The sequence below is a fragment of the Miniopterus schreibersii genome (assembly GCF_964146895.1).
Source record: "Miniopterus schreibersii genome assembly, chromosome: 17".
In the NCBI taxonomy this organism is placed as follows: domain Eukaryota; kingdom Metazoa; phylum Chordata; class Mammalia; order Chiroptera; family Miniopteridae; genus Miniopterus; species Miniopterus schreibersii.
Genome location: NC_138117.1, coordinates 10,430,773 through 10,448,430, shown reverse-complemented (window position 1 = coordinate 10,448,430; position 17,658 = coordinate 10,430,773). Strand labels below are relative to the sequence as shown.

General features: G+C 34.0%; 1 protein-coding gene across 1 annotated transcript in view; it reads left to right on the top strand.

The window, feature by feature from the left end:
• The window catches only part of NUDCD1 (NudC domain containing 1), a 37,407-nt gene that overhangs the window by 11,498 nt on the left and 8,251 nt on the right, over positions 1-17,658 (top strand). The window contains exons 3-8 of the mRNA XM_081116776.1: positions 614-799; positions 3,154-3,334; positions 4,531-4,713; positions 6,009-6,213; positions 11,034-11,178; positions 15,001-15,126. Coding sequence (XP_080972902.1) covers positions 614-799; positions 3,154-3,334; positions 4,531-4,713; positions 6,009-6,213; positions 11,034-11,178; positions 15,001-15,126 — 1,026 coding nt within the window. The remainder of the gene's footprint in view (positions 1-613; positions 800-3,153; positions 3,335-4,530; positions 4,714-6,008; positions 6,214-11,033; positions 11,179-15,000; positions 15,127-17,658) is intronic.

Genomic DNA, 17,658 nt, shown 5'->3' with positions numbered 1-17,658 from the left:
TGCATTGTGTTAGTTATGTATTTCTATGAAACAACTTTCTTTGGTGACTTATCACGATCATGTCATTAGGTATATATAAATGTTGAAGAACTATGCTGTACATCTGTAATTAATATATGTTAACTATATTTTAATAAAAACAGTAGTGATTTGAGACAATAAACATTTGTCATCTCACAGTTTCTCTGGGTCAGGAATTAGAGAGTGGCTTAGCTTGTTTCATCTCAAGGTTTTTCATGGAATTGTAGTCACGAAAGATGTCAGCCTAGACTGAGTGATCCAAAGGCTTGACTAGGGCCAGTGGATGCACTCCTAAGAAGATTCACTCACAGAACCCTCAATTCTTCCCTGTGTGGGTCTACCATGTGCTGTCCAAGAGAGAAAGCAAGGTGGATGTAAAGTTTTCTGTGACCTAATCTGAGAAGTCACATAACCATCACTTCTGCCATATTTTATTAGAAGTGTGTTGGTAGTGCAACTCATACTCTAAGGGAGGACAATTAAATTCCTTCTCTTGAGGAGGAGAGTAACTACTACATGCAGATATTTATTCTCTGTGTGTGTAGACCAAGGAGAGGGAGGGATTCATTTATAACATTTGGCTTCTTTTTAGGACACTGCCTTAGGAAAACCACGAGAGGTATTTCGACTCCCTGCAGATTTGGCAGCATACGACAATCGCCTTTGTGCATCTATCCATTTCACATCTTCTACCTGGGTTACCCTGTCAGATGGAACTGGAAGATTATATCTCATTGGAACAGGTGAACGTGGAAATAGTGCTTCTGAAAAATGGGAGGTGAGGGTTTTTGTTTTTTAATGCAAAGCCTGGAGTATATATATAAAGGACCTTAATGACTTTGAAATAACACTTTTTAGGGATAGTTTATGTGTGACTTCTTGGTTTTTATTATATATAATGTTTTGAATATCTCTTTAATTAAATGATAAAGTGTATGTCTTATACAAAACTGATATGTTAACCGTTCCTATTTTGATCTGGGGTCAATACAATTGTCAAGAACTGCATTCACTTTTTCAGCAAATACTGAGTATTTTATATATGTAAAACAGTATACTAAACATTGACATTGCCTTCTTGAAGAAGAGTTGGCCAGAAAATTACATTAGCCTGTCGTTTCTCCTCCACTCCTGTTAATCTGCTGGTACGTGCTAGCACGCGTCCATTGCACCACTCCGCTAGCTGTGTGGTATGTTTACCAGAGTGTCCCCTACTTAGAAAAACACACTACAACATAAATACAGTAGTGGTCCAATCGCTAAGATGCCATTTTTACTTCAGTTTTCTTCACACAATGTAACAGATTCAAATTTGAGGAGCACATTAGTATTTTAATAGAAATAAATAAGGAGCTAATTTCTTTAGAGCCTCAGTTTTTAAAAGGCGAAAGATGGACACTGCGTTATACTAAAAAGAGTATTGCGGCTGTCTGAATTTCGGCAGGTGGTCTTTAGTTCTGGGGAGATAAAGAGATACGTACTTAAAATATTTATATCTTACAAAATTTTATTATCAGACCAACAGATACTTATCAAGGCTTTAATTATTTGAGAAAAATAAAGAAGGCTTTAGAACAAAATGGCTCACTTTTCTTACTAGGTTATACTAAATGATATAATACCAAGTTGTATTATGTTCAAAAACCTAAACAAAACACACAATACATGACCAGAACAATAATATCCTGTTAGCGAGGGGCCTTTGCAGGCCTTTGTGGTCAGCTTCAAATATTCATTGGACATCGTGACATTTTCTGCTCTGGCCTCCAGTAATAATGGTGGGTTTTCCCCTTTTTCTTACTAAGGTGATGTATATAACACAACTGCCTGACACAGTTGGAAGGCATTTGGAGAATGATGGGCAGGAAATATATGAATGAGAATTCATCTGCTATAAAGCTGTATTGATTCTGTTGGTCTTGAGCAGGAAGAGAAACGCCTTCCAATTAAAATAACACTGCATATTTAGCTAGAAAGGGAATTCATATGGGTTTATAATTCATTTGGTTTCTGCTGTGTATATCCCCTTGGCACATATTAGGCCTTCAATAATGTTTTAAAAATCAATTAAAAACTTGAACGGAGTTTCTCTTCAGTGTACATTGCTGTAATGAAACGAGGACTTTCTGAGATGTTTCAGTTAATAGTTTTAACTGGGGGTTGAGGGTAGGTGGGAAGAGATGGGACTTGGGCATTACTGAGTGGGAAGAATACTATGGAATACAGGTCAGTTTAAGAAACAGTTTAGGAGAAGTTTCGGACTTTGGGGGATTTGGTGTAACAGAGAGGAAGCTTAAGGTAGGAGTGGTTGGGGGTGTCATAAGGCTTAAGGGGCCAAGCAAGACTGATGGTGATGACTGAGGTGTAGATAGAAATCGGGCAGGAATGTTGCCTGCTTTCCAGGTGTGTGGACTCTAATACGATGGGTGCATATCAACAATATCACAGTTGAGTTGCTGAGCTTGTTCAGAATGGAAACTTCAACCTGACAATTTATAGCCCAGACATCTACCCATCTGGTCTCATTCCAATACCTTTCCTGCACATGAGAGAGAAACAGGAGCAAACTATAAACTAGCTCTCCTTGTACCTGGCAAAACTTACTATTTTTCCTTCTTCCCTTTTGTCTCCCCTAGTCCCTCAAATAAAATAAAAACCCCGGCAACCAACTAAAAACCTGTCTTTATTCTGTTTTGAGTATTTGAGTTTTTGTTGTTATTTTTCTGCTTATGGAAGACTTTAGAATGGATTCCAAAGGTCTCCTATTTGAATAATTTGGACAGAGTGGCTCACACACATAGGGAAATTGATAACATTAAAGCACACTTTTCTTTATAAGGCTTTCAAGTAGGAGCAGACACGAGGGGATTCCAGACATAGGCTTAAAAAAATAAAAGGAGCTAATTTGCATTTTTTAGTTAGGTGTTTTTTTCAACTATTTATTTTTTCATTTGAAAATGTTTTAGAAATCAGTCTTTAAAAACTTCTATTTAGTATTTAATAAAAATGTAAGTCTTTTAGATTATGTGTAAGATTAATTGTTGGGTTGTCAGGATTCTATGTATTCCCTCTGCTAGCTGCATTAATGTAATATATACATTTTGTGTGTGTCATCTTTTTTTTCTTTTCTAGATTATGTTTAATGAAGAGCTAGGGAATCCTTTTATCATAATTCACAGTATCTCATTGCTGAAAGCTGAAGAACATTCAGTAGCTACCCTACTTCTTCGAATAGAGAAAGAAGAATTGGACATGAAAGGAAGTGGCTTCTTTGTTTCCTTGGAGTGGGTCACTATCAGTAAGAAAGATAAAGGTAAAACCTAACATATCCTGAATCTCTCCGTAGTGTGCAAAGCTGTGACTATAAACGCTGTTTGCTTTTTCTTGGGTATTGGGTTATGATTCTAGGACCTGCCATCCAGTGGAATAGAATATCGATAGATAGTTATAAAAATAATAATGTGCTTCCCCAGTCAATTATGACTTTTTGTATAAAAGGAGAGATTATTTCATAATTTTTGAAGAATTCAAAGTGTATATTTTTAATATATACAAGAATATATCTATCTGTATACGTACACATACACATATTTGCAAAAGAATTTACATATACAGGGTGGGGACAAAAGTAGGTTTACAGTTATTCATATGGAAAATAATACAATAGTTAAAAGGTAATAATACAAGAATAAACTGTTTCACATACAACTGGAAACCTACTTCTGCCTTACCCTGAATATAAAACTTAACTGTAAATTAATTATAAATCACAGTGTAATTGAAATATAAATTAAATATAACTGCTTAGATGGAAATGAATACCTTTAGTTATTAGATCAAAACTGTGCTTTCTATCTAGTCTAATTGAACTTTGCCATCTGTTTCCATCCTCAGGAAAACTCTTAAGTTTTTGTTGCCCAGAATGCTTCCATGTGTAGGAAAGTCCTAACTTTTCGCCTGTTTGGAACTGTCAGACTCCTAACTGGGACATTAAAAATGACTTTTTCATTTATTAATTAGAATTCCTTTAATGGCGTGGCCTTGCCCTTTGCCAGTGCTTAGCTCTTACTGACTCATCATGTGGTTTTTCCTGTAGTTGAGCACTAAGGAGCTTGTTTCTGTGACTGTTATTTTTCTTAGTGTGATAGCGGCTACCCTGTGTGGCTGTTGAGCACTTGAAATGTGGCTAGTGTGATTAAGGAAATGAATTTCCAATGTCACTTAATTTTAATTAAATAGCCACTTGTGACCAGTGGCTACCACATTGGATAGCACAATCTAGAACAATTTTTAACAAACCTGGTATTTTAAAATAGGGATCTATTTACAGAATGTTAGGTGGTCAATTTTTTAATTCCTTTTTATCTATAAAGACAACCAGTAGTATGCCTTTTAATAGTACATTTAAAATATTTAATTTGAATGCAATTAACGTACAGATATTTTCAGAATATTTTTATAATACAGCTTTTTATTATTTTTGTTCAAAAATACTTGATCTTCTTTCAGATAATAAAAAATATGAAATTATTAAGCGTGATATTCTCCGTGGAAAGTCAGTGCCCCATTATGCTGCTATCGAACCCGATGGGAATGGCCTAATGATCGTCTCCTACAAGTCCTTCACGTTTGTTCCCGTTGGTCAAGATATTGAAGAAAGTAAAGATGAAGACATGTCCGATAAAGTCAAAGGTAATTTTACTTTTCATCTTCATCGAGTTCACGTGTATTTTTATGTGTATGAATTTGTCTGGTTTCTCTGCCCAGTTATGTTTTACCAGGTCAAGATAGGTGCCTAATTATTTTTTAATATTTTTCTATATTATTCAGAATAATCTTTGTAAAATATACCACCTAAATAATGGAAACTAGTTCAATTTAATAATTTCATAATTACCAAAAATGTTTAAAATATATATATTAGCTTATCTGATTAGATGTTTAATCAATACTTGGCGAGAGAATAAATAAATAATGCCTATTTGTTGTTGGCAAAAGAGAGGCTGTCATATTAGTATTAAGGATATTAATCTTTTAAAATAAGCTTAACTCTTGTTCATTTTAAGTGTATACTAATGTACATGTTTTTACCTTTTCTACTAAACTGAAAGGAAGTTCCTTGAGGGCATAATCACTGACTGTTTTCTGTGGAGACTGAGTGAAGGTTTGTAATGTTTTTAGAATGAAAAGAGGAACGAAGTCTTTCAGAAGTTGTTTACATTTGTATGCAAAGAATATATATTCTTTTAAAATATTCAAGAGATATTTAAATATATATATCAATATAAAAATATCCTTTCTGTCATCATCACTGTTCATATTTCTGATGTTTATAGCCAGAGAATAGCATATTTTTAACAGATTTTCACAGTATTCAACCAATACATGTATTACTCTTTGACTCTACCTTTTTTGTTACTTATTTAAATAAAAATTAGTTTTTCTATTTTTTAAATATTTATAGCTTTCTAAAAATGAATTTTTGGAAAAGTATTTGAAAATAGTAAATCAATAATATTTGAAAATTGTTTTCCTCAGGCTTATAAATATCACTTCTGAATACAACAGCTGTGCTTGGTCCCTTTTAGTTAGCATCTTAACAACTTGGATTCCTCATATGTGATATGTTTTTGTTAGATTACTTCTAAGATCCCTTTCGGAGTAAATTCTACAGTTCTGTCTTAATTCTAATGTTAAACTCTCTTAGAACTTAGCCAGAACAGTCTTTTATATTTCTAGACCACATGGCCTTTAGAACTTAACTCCTTAGGTGAGCAATTGTGAAGAAAGGCAAGAATGCCTCAATCCTGGGAACCATTTTGCCTAGAAGCTAGGACCCTGTGAGAAGATCACTAGGAAATTTGCTCAGTTTCTTTTAGATAGGTATTCTTTCGTGTCTTCTAGTCTCTAATTTTATATAAGTCTTTAGAACTGGCGAAAAAAATGCTTACTTTTTATTACGTAATGCATTTTTGTTTTTCCAATAGAGCCTCTGTATTACTGGCAGCAGACTGAAGATGATTTGACAGTCATGATGCGGCTTCCAGAAGACACTACCAAGGCGGACATTCAAGTACAGTTTCTGCCTGATTGTGTTAGCGTTGTGCTGAAGGGTCAGAGGTTTTGGGAAGGAAACCTCTATTCATCTGTTGATCATGAAAGCAGTACATGGATAATTAAAGAGAATAATAGGTATTTTTTACAGTTTTATTTATATTTAAAATTTTATTTTTTATTATCTTTATATTTCCACAGTAGTTAGCTCAGAGGTGAATACTATAATTGGTCTGTCTCTACTGCTGATTATTTTTCAGGTAGATTAAAATTGGAATTACCATGTCAAAGAACATAGTTGTAGTTAAGATTAAAGATACTAGTTATAGTTACTGCTTACATTACGTTTATGTGAATTATAGTTATTGCTTACATTTATGTAAATAACTAGTTATAGTTATTGGTTACGTTACACGGTAATGCTTTTCATTACCAGCTTCGGATATAATAATAGTAACAACAAGAATAATAGGTGAAAATGGTTATTTTAATTTGTACTTTTTAAACTTTTTAATGGAAATAATTTTTTCTTCAACCTTTAATTTGTTGACTACATAATACATTCCCATTCTTTAAAATTTAAGGTCTGTAAAAGGGTATGCGGGGTTAAGTCTCCCTCCAACCCAGGCTCTCAGTCACCCATCCCTAATTCCCCACAACACTATTATTATACATATTCAATTAGCATATATATTATTTTCTTTTTTAACAAAAAGGTTTTCAACACATACAACACACAGTTATGCAGCTTACTTTTGTTGACATAATCTTGGAGAGCTTTTTATAAAGAATTCATAATTATTTTTTACTCTATTTTATGGCTTCATAGAATTCTACTCTGTCAACTGCATAATCATTTTTAAAAATTTGTCCTCTGATGTTGGACTTTTACATTGATTCCAGTCTTCTTCTGTGGTGATAACTGTATATACAGAGTGTCCCCAAAAATGTATACACACTTTGAATAATTATTAATTCCAATGTTTCTTTTCAGATTTAACCCATTGGAATTAATAATTATTCAAAGAATATACATTTTTGGGGACACCCTGTATAAGATTTCATGTGTGGGAATATACATAGAGAATAAATACCTACAAGTGGAATGGTTCATATTTCTTTGGAAATTGTGGATAATAAATTTTTTTTTAATGTAAATTAGCCATTTATATTTCTTTTGTGAATTGTGTGTTCAGGACTTATACACAAAAAAATAAATGATAAATTCATCTTCATCCAAATAAAACTTTCCTGTACATCAAAACTGAGAATTTCTTCTCTTGCAAAGACACCATTAAGAGAACAAAGACACAAACCATAGACTGGGAAATGGTATTCCCAGTACTCATATCAAACATAGGACTTACGTTCTTAATATATAAAGAAAACCTTACCACAGATGCATAATAAAAGACAACCCAATTTTTTAAATGGTCAAATGAATTAAAGAGACATGTCACAGTAGAAGATACATGAATGCCTAGTTAGCACATGGAAAAATTATTATTAGTCAGGGGAATACAAATCAGAGCCAGATGGGACACCATCACATGGCTAAAACTAAAGAGACCGACAGGATCAGATGTTCGGAGGACCAGCAACTTGTACATTGCTGGTGGGAGTGGAAATGATACAATGATTTTGACAAAATGTTTAGCAGTTTCTTATCAAGTTAAATATATAGTTTGTAACCCAGAAAATCTACTACTAGATATTTACTCAAGAGAAATGAAATGCATGTTAAAAAGTAAAACAACCCCTCCTTAAATTTGTAAAATTTATATTCATAAAAGCCAAAACTATATTCATAAAAGCCAAAAATTGAAAACAGCTCAATGTTCATGAAAAGGTGAATAAATAAGTGGTATATTCATACAATTGAATGCTACTATGCAATTAAAAAAGAATGAACTACTGATAAACACAAGAATATGAATGAATCTCAGAAAGGTGGAGTGAAAGAAGCCAGAGACAAAAGAGTACATACTGTTTGATTCCACATATATTGTGTTCTAGAACTGGCAAAACTAATCTGTGGTGATTCAGATCAGAACAGTGGTTACCTCTGAGGTGTCAGAGGATTGACTGGAAAGGGAACACAAGGGAACTTTCTGAATGGTTTAGTATCTTCCTTGTGTTATAGTTGTATGCATTTGTCAAACTCAATGAATTTTACTCTTAAAACCTATGAATTTTGCCTATAAATTATACCTCCATAAAAGGAGTATTAAAAAAGGGTAAACAAACATTAAGGGTTTTATAAAACTAATCTTCTAACCCCACTACTATGCCTGTTTGCAAATATATTGCCCCAGGTACTTCTGCTCCAATCATTTGGATTAATAAAATTATTCTCTTTCATTATATATCAAGTCCTAGTAATTATTGAATTCAGTGGTGGATTAATAAGCAGTATTAGGAGCTTAATTTTTTAAATGGTCACATTTGTTCAGAAGTGGGTGTAAGTTAGATATTTTTACCATAATATATAATTCTTGATTAGTAATATATGACCTATGTGTGCCTTTGATATGAGTCTAAATCCTGGGAGTATAAGAAATATATATTTAGATTAAAAATTTTTTAAGCTTTAAAAGCAGATATCCTGAATTCATTTTATTAATGGGGAAATTTGATGACTTGGTTACACTTTTTAATATATTATTTCAAAAACTCTGTTATTTGCCCGGCCAGGTGTGGCTCAGCGGTTGAGCGTTGACCTAGGATCCAGGTGATCAAGGTTCGATTCGTGGTTCAGGGCACATGCCCGGGTTGTGGGCTCGATCAATGACTCTCTCATCATTGATGTTTCTATCTCTCTCTCTCCTTCTCCTTTCCTCTCTCTGAAATCAATAAAGATATATTTAAAAAAAATAAAACTCTGTTATCTGAACAATTCTTTAAAAAATATTTTATACTTCCACATGTTATATTTAAACATATTTTGTGTGTGAGAGAGATATTTGAGGGTAGCATTATAACATGGCAAACCAGATAGAATATATTGTTAAATATAAGTCACTAAGCAGTAACCCACCAAAGGTCTACGAGAATAGCTGTACCTCATGCAGATGGTTTCAACATACATGAACATAGACCAGTATTGTTTTTCCATTAAATTTGATGTGCTTGATTACTACTTTATTTTATAAAAGGTAATTAACAATGATGTGTAGGTGGGATCATTGGTTTACAAACATGATTTTATGTACTTGATTAAATTATTCATATCTCATTTTCAAATAATGTTCCTTCTTACTATGTATGGGGTTTTATGTTCCTTTGGGCTTGTTTGGCAGGATTTGATACTAGTATTAAAATATCGAAATGCAGTTGTGCAAATTTAATGATAGATCATAATTTTTTTACAACTGAGATTGTATGAACTCTTTCTAACCTCTTTAGGTAGCAACTAAGAACAGTATTTATACATTCTGGTCACTGGATAAAGTTCTTTAGTAGTTATTTACATATATTTTTGCAAAGAGGCAGAATAGTGCAGTAGAGAAGAAGTTGGACTTGGAGCCAGACTGCTTACTAACTTGTGACCATGGCAATTTCTTAACCTCTCAGTGCTTTTTCTTCTTACTTGTATAATGGAGATGTTAATAGTCCTTATTGTATTTGGTTGTGGTGAGCAGTAAATGAGTTAAAAGATGTAAAGTGCTCAAGACAGCACCTGGAATATGGTAAACACCTGGTCAGTATAAGCTGCTGTCATTTTTATTATTATCATTACCTTCATCATCAACATCATTATCAAGATTAGCTTTCTCTTTAGAAAATATAACTAAACTTGGTCATTATTGTTTGTGGTGATAATTTTAATGCTAATGATAGGAACTCATGTTACATAAGATATTTTGTATAGTCTCTTAAAAATAATTTCAGAACATTCTAAAGTGTTGTAATTCATGAGGTGGTGATAATAACAGCCTTGAAAAAGAATAGTTGATAAGTTTGCATGTCCTATTTGATAATTATGATAATAGTTATTATTGTGTTCTTGCGATTGTTTGCTTGCACTTGTGTTCCAGGGCATGGGTTAGTATGGCGCATGGAAAAGGTTGCTTTGCTCTGGAACAGCTACTACCCTCCCACTCCCCCACTTTTCTCTGTATTACAGCTACGGCTGCTCCCAAAGCATCTTACTCAGATTTCCTTTCCTACTCAGGAGGCACATAGGCAACTCCCTATCCTCCTATGTCCACTGTTTGCCCTGACTCAGTGCTCTCTCCCTTTACTGCTGCAAAAGACCTCCATCTCAGGATTCCTTGATAGGCCCTTTTTATTGCATTTGGAATTTGTATATAATGGCTTAAATGTACAGAATTAGATTTTAAATTGATAGAAATCATATTAACTCTTTTTCCTGTTTTACCAGTTATTACTTTTCTAATTCCTACATTTCTTTTCAATTCTTTAAAATCTGTATTTTAAAAATTAACATTTGTATTGATTTAACCTGCCTGATCTTTAGATTAATAATCATATATTATGGCTACTAGTTTGTGAAAATAAAGTTAATCGGGTCCCCACACACAGAGTTGCCTTTAGTTATAGGATTTTTCTAATTAACTTTATGTACCCACCCCACCGTTCCCCAGTGAAATATCTCATATGTGTTACTTGCATTTCTGTTATTTAAGTTTGGTAACGCTGCACAGCTGGACTACAACAGTACTTTCTGGATTGTTTTACTCTTTCCAATTACTGCTCTCATCAAGCCATTTGACGTACTATTTCCAATGGTACTTTCTTGTTTTTTAAATCTAAATTACCCTTGGATTATAGATTTATTTTTTATCATATGCAAAACTAAAATGAACACAAAATTTGATAAAACATCTTCTGGACACCAGAGGGGTAATTTCTATGGGAGATTCTTCCATTTGGTATTGGTCATATTTTTGCACAGTTGCTTAATATAACATTACTTTTCTCATTTAAACTTCTAGCTTGGAGATTTCCTTGATTAAGAAGAATGAAGGACTGACTTGGCCAGAGCTCGTAGTTGGTGATAAACAAGGGGAGTTTATAAGAGACTCAGCCCAGTGTGCTGCAATAGCTGAACGTTTGATGCATTTGACCTCTGAAGAACTGGTGAGCAATTGCAAGAATAGTTTGACTTTCTAAGGATCGGAAATGTGAGGATTATGTCATGTTTTCAAACATTGCTTTGCTCTTCTAGGGTAAAAGACAGACATTAAGCATTGCTGCCTGATGTTGGAATATGGCTTAAAATTCCAGTACCCATTCTGTACACTGTTTGAATACATATGTGTGGGGGGCATGTTTGTAGGATGGATGTGCATGTATGTCTGCATCTCTTTACCTACACACGCATGCTTAACGACTGATATGTTCTGAGAAATGCCACGTTAGGTGATTGTGTCATTGTGCAAACATCACAGCGTGCACTTACACAAGCCTAGATGGGACAGCCTACTACACACCAAGGCTAGATAGTATAGCCTACTGCTCCTAGGCTGCACGTCTGTACAGCATATCACTATACACGTCAACACAAGATTAAATCAAGCACAAGAGATATTGATGCAATCAAGAGATGCAGTAAGCATGAGATGTGTGAGGCAGCTGCTGGCGTAGCACGGCATACTGTTTTATAGCAACCTTTTAGTAAGTAGAAAGATTACAGTCTGAAGTAATTAAAAGTATAGTATAGTAAACTCAAAAACCAGAAACATAGTCATTTATTGTTATTATTAAGTATTAAGTTATGTACTTAATTGTATGTGCTATACTTTTATACGTCCGGCAGTGCAGTAGGTTTGTTTACCCCAGTATCACCACACACACGTGAGGAATGCATTCCATTGCAACCTTACGATGGCTATGACATCACTATGCAATAGGAATTTTTCAGCTCCATTATAATTTAATGGGACCACCATTGTATATGCAGTCCGTTATTGACTGAAACGTCATATGCAACACACGACTGTTTATAGACAGTCTCCTTTAGAAGAATAGACTGACCAGTGCTGACAGGAACAAAAATCATGATTTCATTGTCTACCTTGCTAATAACCTACTTATCATCATTGAAATTTTCTAGGTGATCTTAGAATATCACAAGGGGTATACATATATATATATACATATATATATATATATATATATATATATATATATATATATATATATATCACATACAGTACAGTTGGTTTTGATTGACGAAGTAATTCACTGTAATGATGACAATACACTACTTATTCATCTATGGGATTTTGGTGACTATATTTCCATTCTGATAACTTTTTAAGATAATGTTGAGAACTTGAACAAATATTGTATAGCAGCAATACACCAGAATTTCAGTTATATATGTTCATTCACTGAAAATTATATCAGCATACGTAAACTGTCTGACATATTACCATCTGAAATTGTAGTGGTGAAGAAAACTGTATGAAGTATTTATACTAGATGGTTAGTTACATCCTAAGGTAAAAAGGAAAAATTAATTAGAACATTTGAAGTAAATGTCTCTGTCAAAAGAAAACATAGCCAAAATGGAGAAACTAAGTTTCATGTTTGCTAGCAGTAATTAAAAATTTCTGAAATCACTAGAATTCATAAATAAGACTATAAAACTTTGATTTCATAGACCTGTTACAATAAAGAAGCCATGCAGACTGATTGCCCTCGTTCATTCATTCAGCAAGTATTTTTTGTGATAGGGCTCTGAGGACACAATAGTGATTCTAGTGAAGGCTTGTTTTGAGGTTGTAGATAATTGCTGCTGCCTCTTCACACTTGATGCTTTCAAATGACTATTGTTACATATGAGGAAGGTTATTTATGCCTGAATCCCAGTGTGTTTTTTACATTTTGAAAAAAAATAAAGAAAGAACATAGAATCTTGTCATCTGCAACTGAAGTCAGTTTTGTATTTTTCAGATCTTTCTACTTTTTCTTGCCTAACTGCATTGGTTAGAATCGCTAATCCACTGTGAAATAGAAATGGTAAATAGTGAAAGTAGGCATTCATGCCTTATTCGTGATCTTGGGGGGAAAGAATTGAATATTTCACCATTAAGTATGATGATTATTTTCATCAGATTGAGTAAATTTTCTCATTTCCTAGTATATTGAGAATTTTTGTCATGAAAAGCTGTAGAATGTTATCAAATGCATTCTCTTTATTTGTGGGATAAACCCCACTTGGTTATGACATTATCCTTTTTACATTATTGAAGGGTTTTGCATCTGTATTTTGAGGAAAGTTGTCTGTAGTTTGTTTTTACCTTTTTACTGTGTTTTTTTCCTTTTTCTTTTTTAAAAAAAAAATCCAGCTTTGGTATCTGGGTAATGCTGACTTTATAAAATGAGTAACAATATGTTTCCCTCGTGTCCTATTTCTGGAAGAAATTGTGTAGAATTGGTATAATTTCCCTTTAAATGTTTGATAGAATTTCCAGTGAAACTGTCTGGACTAGAGTTTTCTTTTTTGGAAGGTTTTTAAAAAGCCATGAATTTAATTTCTTTAATAGATACAGGATTATTTTGGGCATCTATTTCCACTGATTTTTTTTCTCAGTTTCCAATATTATTCATTTTTATTATTACATGTATTTTTTTCTCCCTTTTGCTTACTTTGGATCTATTTTGCTCCTTTTGTTGTTTGTTTGAAGTAAAAGCTTGGGTGATTGGCTTTTGACCTTTCTTTTCTGGCCTGAAGGATTGAATGCTGTACCCGTCCTTGTAAACACTACTTGAGCTGTGTCCCCCAAACTCTCAGCGGTCTTCTTAATCCCGTTAGGGACTGATCTGACTTGAGGCTGGATTTCAGTTTTCTACATGGTTGATATTTATTCCTTGTCGATTCTTACTCGTCGGGCGGCAAAAACTTTCATGAATCTCAACTGAAAGTCTGGGTTGTTTAGTAGCGCTTCTCCTCTGTGGGCCATAATCTCTCATTTTTCTCTCCCAAGCACTTTGATGATATCAAAACTCAGCTCTTTAGTCCCTTATCTGCTGCTTTCCACCTGTGTTTTTCAGTTCAGTTTGGAAATCAGTAAATGGCTCCAGGAAAGCAGCAAAGAGTATTGGCTTCTCTTTTCTGATATTCCCTTTTCTCTGTAATCTTGTCCTGTTAACTGGCTGCCTGGATAGTCCTGAAGTTTTCATTTTTGCCTTCCTATCGCTAACATATGGGTAATTGAAAGGGGAAGGGAGGAAGGAGTCTGGCAGGTTCTTTCTTTATTCCACTGGACATATGTATCTTCTTGAGTCACTGTTAATAAAGGCCCCAGCAAATTGCCTTCTCAGTGAGCCACAACCACCAGAATTGTTTCCATTGACATCTAGGCTGGAGCACACAACTGTAACTAGGTACTCCACATCCCAGCTTTGACCTCCAAGTTTTCATCAAATTAAAAAATTGGGGGCCATTATTGCTTTAACATTTTTTCCATTCTTCCTGACCCCTTCCAATTACTCATATATGAATTAGACCATTTGATATTGTTCCTCAGGTCACCAGGGTTCTGTGTGTTTATTTTTTTGTCTTCTCTGTGTTTCAGTTTAGATAAGACTATTATTATGTTTCAAGCTCACTGTTCTTTTCTTCTGCAATACTTTATCAGCTGTCAATTCTATTTTGTTTTCCATTTTAGATATTATATTTTCATATCTAGAAGGTAAATTTCGTTCCATTTTATATCTTACATATCTCAACATGTTTATTTTACATCTTCGAATATATAGAACCTGTTTATAATAGCTGTTTCAATATACCTTTTGCTGATTCCGTCATTTCTGTCTGTTGATTAAATTTTTACTGCTCATGCATCTGAAATTTAGTTTTTAATTTCGAGTGTAATGTTAACATTTTAAAGTGTGAAGAAATCCATTCTCTTATTGTTTGTTTCAATACTTATTTTATTTTCTGGTCTTAAGAATCCAAATCCAGATAAAGAAAAACCTCCTTGTAATGCTCAAGAGTTAGAAGAATGTGATATTTTCTTTGAAGAGAGTTCCAGTTTATGCAGATTTGATGGTAATACATTAAAAACTACTCATGTGGTAAGTTCTTGATAATGATTTTTCAAAAAATTTGTGAAGAGATAGAAGTTACTCAGATGAATGATAATTGACTGAACAAGTATATATGTATATATATTTTGCAAAGATGACTTGATTAGCAATTACTGGCTGTGTTATAAATATCATCACTCCATAAAGTGACAGCTTTTCATCACACACCCCCAATTAAAAAATGTATTGATTTGGTACTGTTGTATATTTTATATTTTTCAATTGGCTTTTTTAAAAAATATGTTTTTATTGATTTTAGAGAGAGGAAGGGAGAGGGAGAGAGAGATAGGAACATCAATGATGAGAGGGAGTCAATTGGCTGCCTCCTGCATACCCCCTACTGGGGATCGAGCCCACAACCTGGGCAGGTGCCCTGACCAGGAATTGAACTGGCAACCCCTCCGTGCAAGGAACGACACCCATCCAGCTGAGCCACACTGGTCAGGGCGTGGCTATATTTTTAAATCCTCTTTTTGCATGAAACATTTTCTGTATTTAGGGGTATTCATCTAATAAAGAATTACAGAAATCAAATTAATAAGTCACAGACTAAGTCTTGACAAACTGATTTCCACTTCATAGTCTCATTAGCAGTGTTTGTAGTTATTGCCTGTTTTGCTGCATTTTTACCTTCCTCTTCAATTTTTTTGTTGGATTTTACTAATTGGTGTACAAGATATAGAATCTTGTTTTAGTCTTTTTTTTTTTTTTACTGTTGACTTTTTCGTATATTACTTTTGACTATTTTTTTGTGAAGAATTTTATTTTTTTGTTCTAGCATTTCTTATTGCTTTGACTGTTATAAATGTAGGAAACCCTTCTATAGCAAGTGATTTAACTTTTTCCTGTTTTGTTTTGTTTTGTTTTTCCCTCTGTTTTGGAATTTTTATTTGACTCCTTAATTCACTTGGGATTTTTAAACCTCTCTTTCTGGTATGTTATAAATATATAAATTGGTTAATTTTTCCCCCCCTAAAATTTGCGTTCTGTTGAAAAGCTTTGAGAGGTGTGCCTCAAGGTACTGAAGAATGCTGCCTGGACTGGCTTGTGGTAATTCCTGTGTTCCGGGGTGTGTTCCTCACCTTTGCAGATGTAGATTTTTTTTTTTTAATTTAGAACTTTATTAGATATATTTGCTTAGAGGAGTCACTAACCATTACATAATACTACATAATCAAGGGCATGTTTCATAGAGTTATTGATGTGAGAAGTGTCTTCATAGTAAATCAGTGGCTAATTTAGAGCTTTGCATGTAGAAATTAATTTAGTCTTATTACTAAAACCGTAAGTGTTGGGCATTGGGAGTCTCAGGCCAAGCAAAAGCAATAGAAAAGAGAGAACAATTTGTTCTTTGGTTATTTTGTTTTTAGACCTCTCAGTCTTTGATATAGGCCAAGAAAATTCTTGAAAATTTCTGCCAAGTTTGGCCTAGTGTGTTTCTTTGTCTTGTAGAGGTTGAGGGGAAAGTATATTCTAGCAAAAATTTAGGGAACCAGTCATAAGTGTCATGGGGATTTGATTCACTAACCTTTCCTCGTCTTTTTTGGATACTTAACTTTCTTTACCTAATCGCTAGTTATTACAGTACTCAAAGGATGTATAAAAATGAGCACTTTCAGATTATATACCTATATAGACAAATGAGGTAGAACAGCAGACCAGTGGCGAGGCAAACGTGCCACTGAAGCAGTACCAAAATTAAATACTCACTCTTACAACTTCTACATCTGCCCTTCTCTCTTTCCCACCACTTATGTTTTGTTTTGATATCACAATTTACATCTTTTTATCTTGTGTATCCTTTAACACATTATTGTAGTTATAGTTATTTTTACTGCTTTTTAAAGAATTTTTATACTAGCTTTATAAGTGATTAACCCACCACCTTTACAATGTTGGATGATTCTGAAAGTTACTACATATTTATCTTTATTAGTGAGATTTATACTTGGTGCTCTTTCATTTCAACTTGAAGGAATTTGTGTACATTTCTTGTAAGTTGGTCTGGTGGTGATGAACTCCTTCAGCTTTTGCTTGTCTGGAAAGTGTTTCCTTAGGCCCCTAGATGTGTAGTAAATTAGATGCTTGCATCCCATGCCAATGCTTTAAGGTAAGCACATAAGCCTTTCACAGAAAAGTCTGAGCAGTTTTCAGTCTGCACGGGGCTTTTAAGAACCATTTCTCAGTTCATTATAGCCTTGGAGGTCTCGTGGATACAAGCCCATTGGCTTTTAAAGCTAGGTGTTTTAGAGCCTCGTCTCTCAGATGTAGGTCTTAAAAGTTATAGTACCTGATGTGTTGGGTTCAAATTCGCTGCTCTTCAGGGTGAATGAAGCTCGGGGTTTCGAGTTCCCTTCTGATTATGGGTCACCACGCCAGGAGTGGGTGGGATTTTGTAGTTTGCTTGATATGTAGGAGTTGCTCAGCTAGTTTTGGATTTTTTGTTGTTATTGTTTTCCCAGAGGAAATGGATCCATATATAGCTGTAGATTTGGTGTGTTCACATGAGGTGGTGAGTTC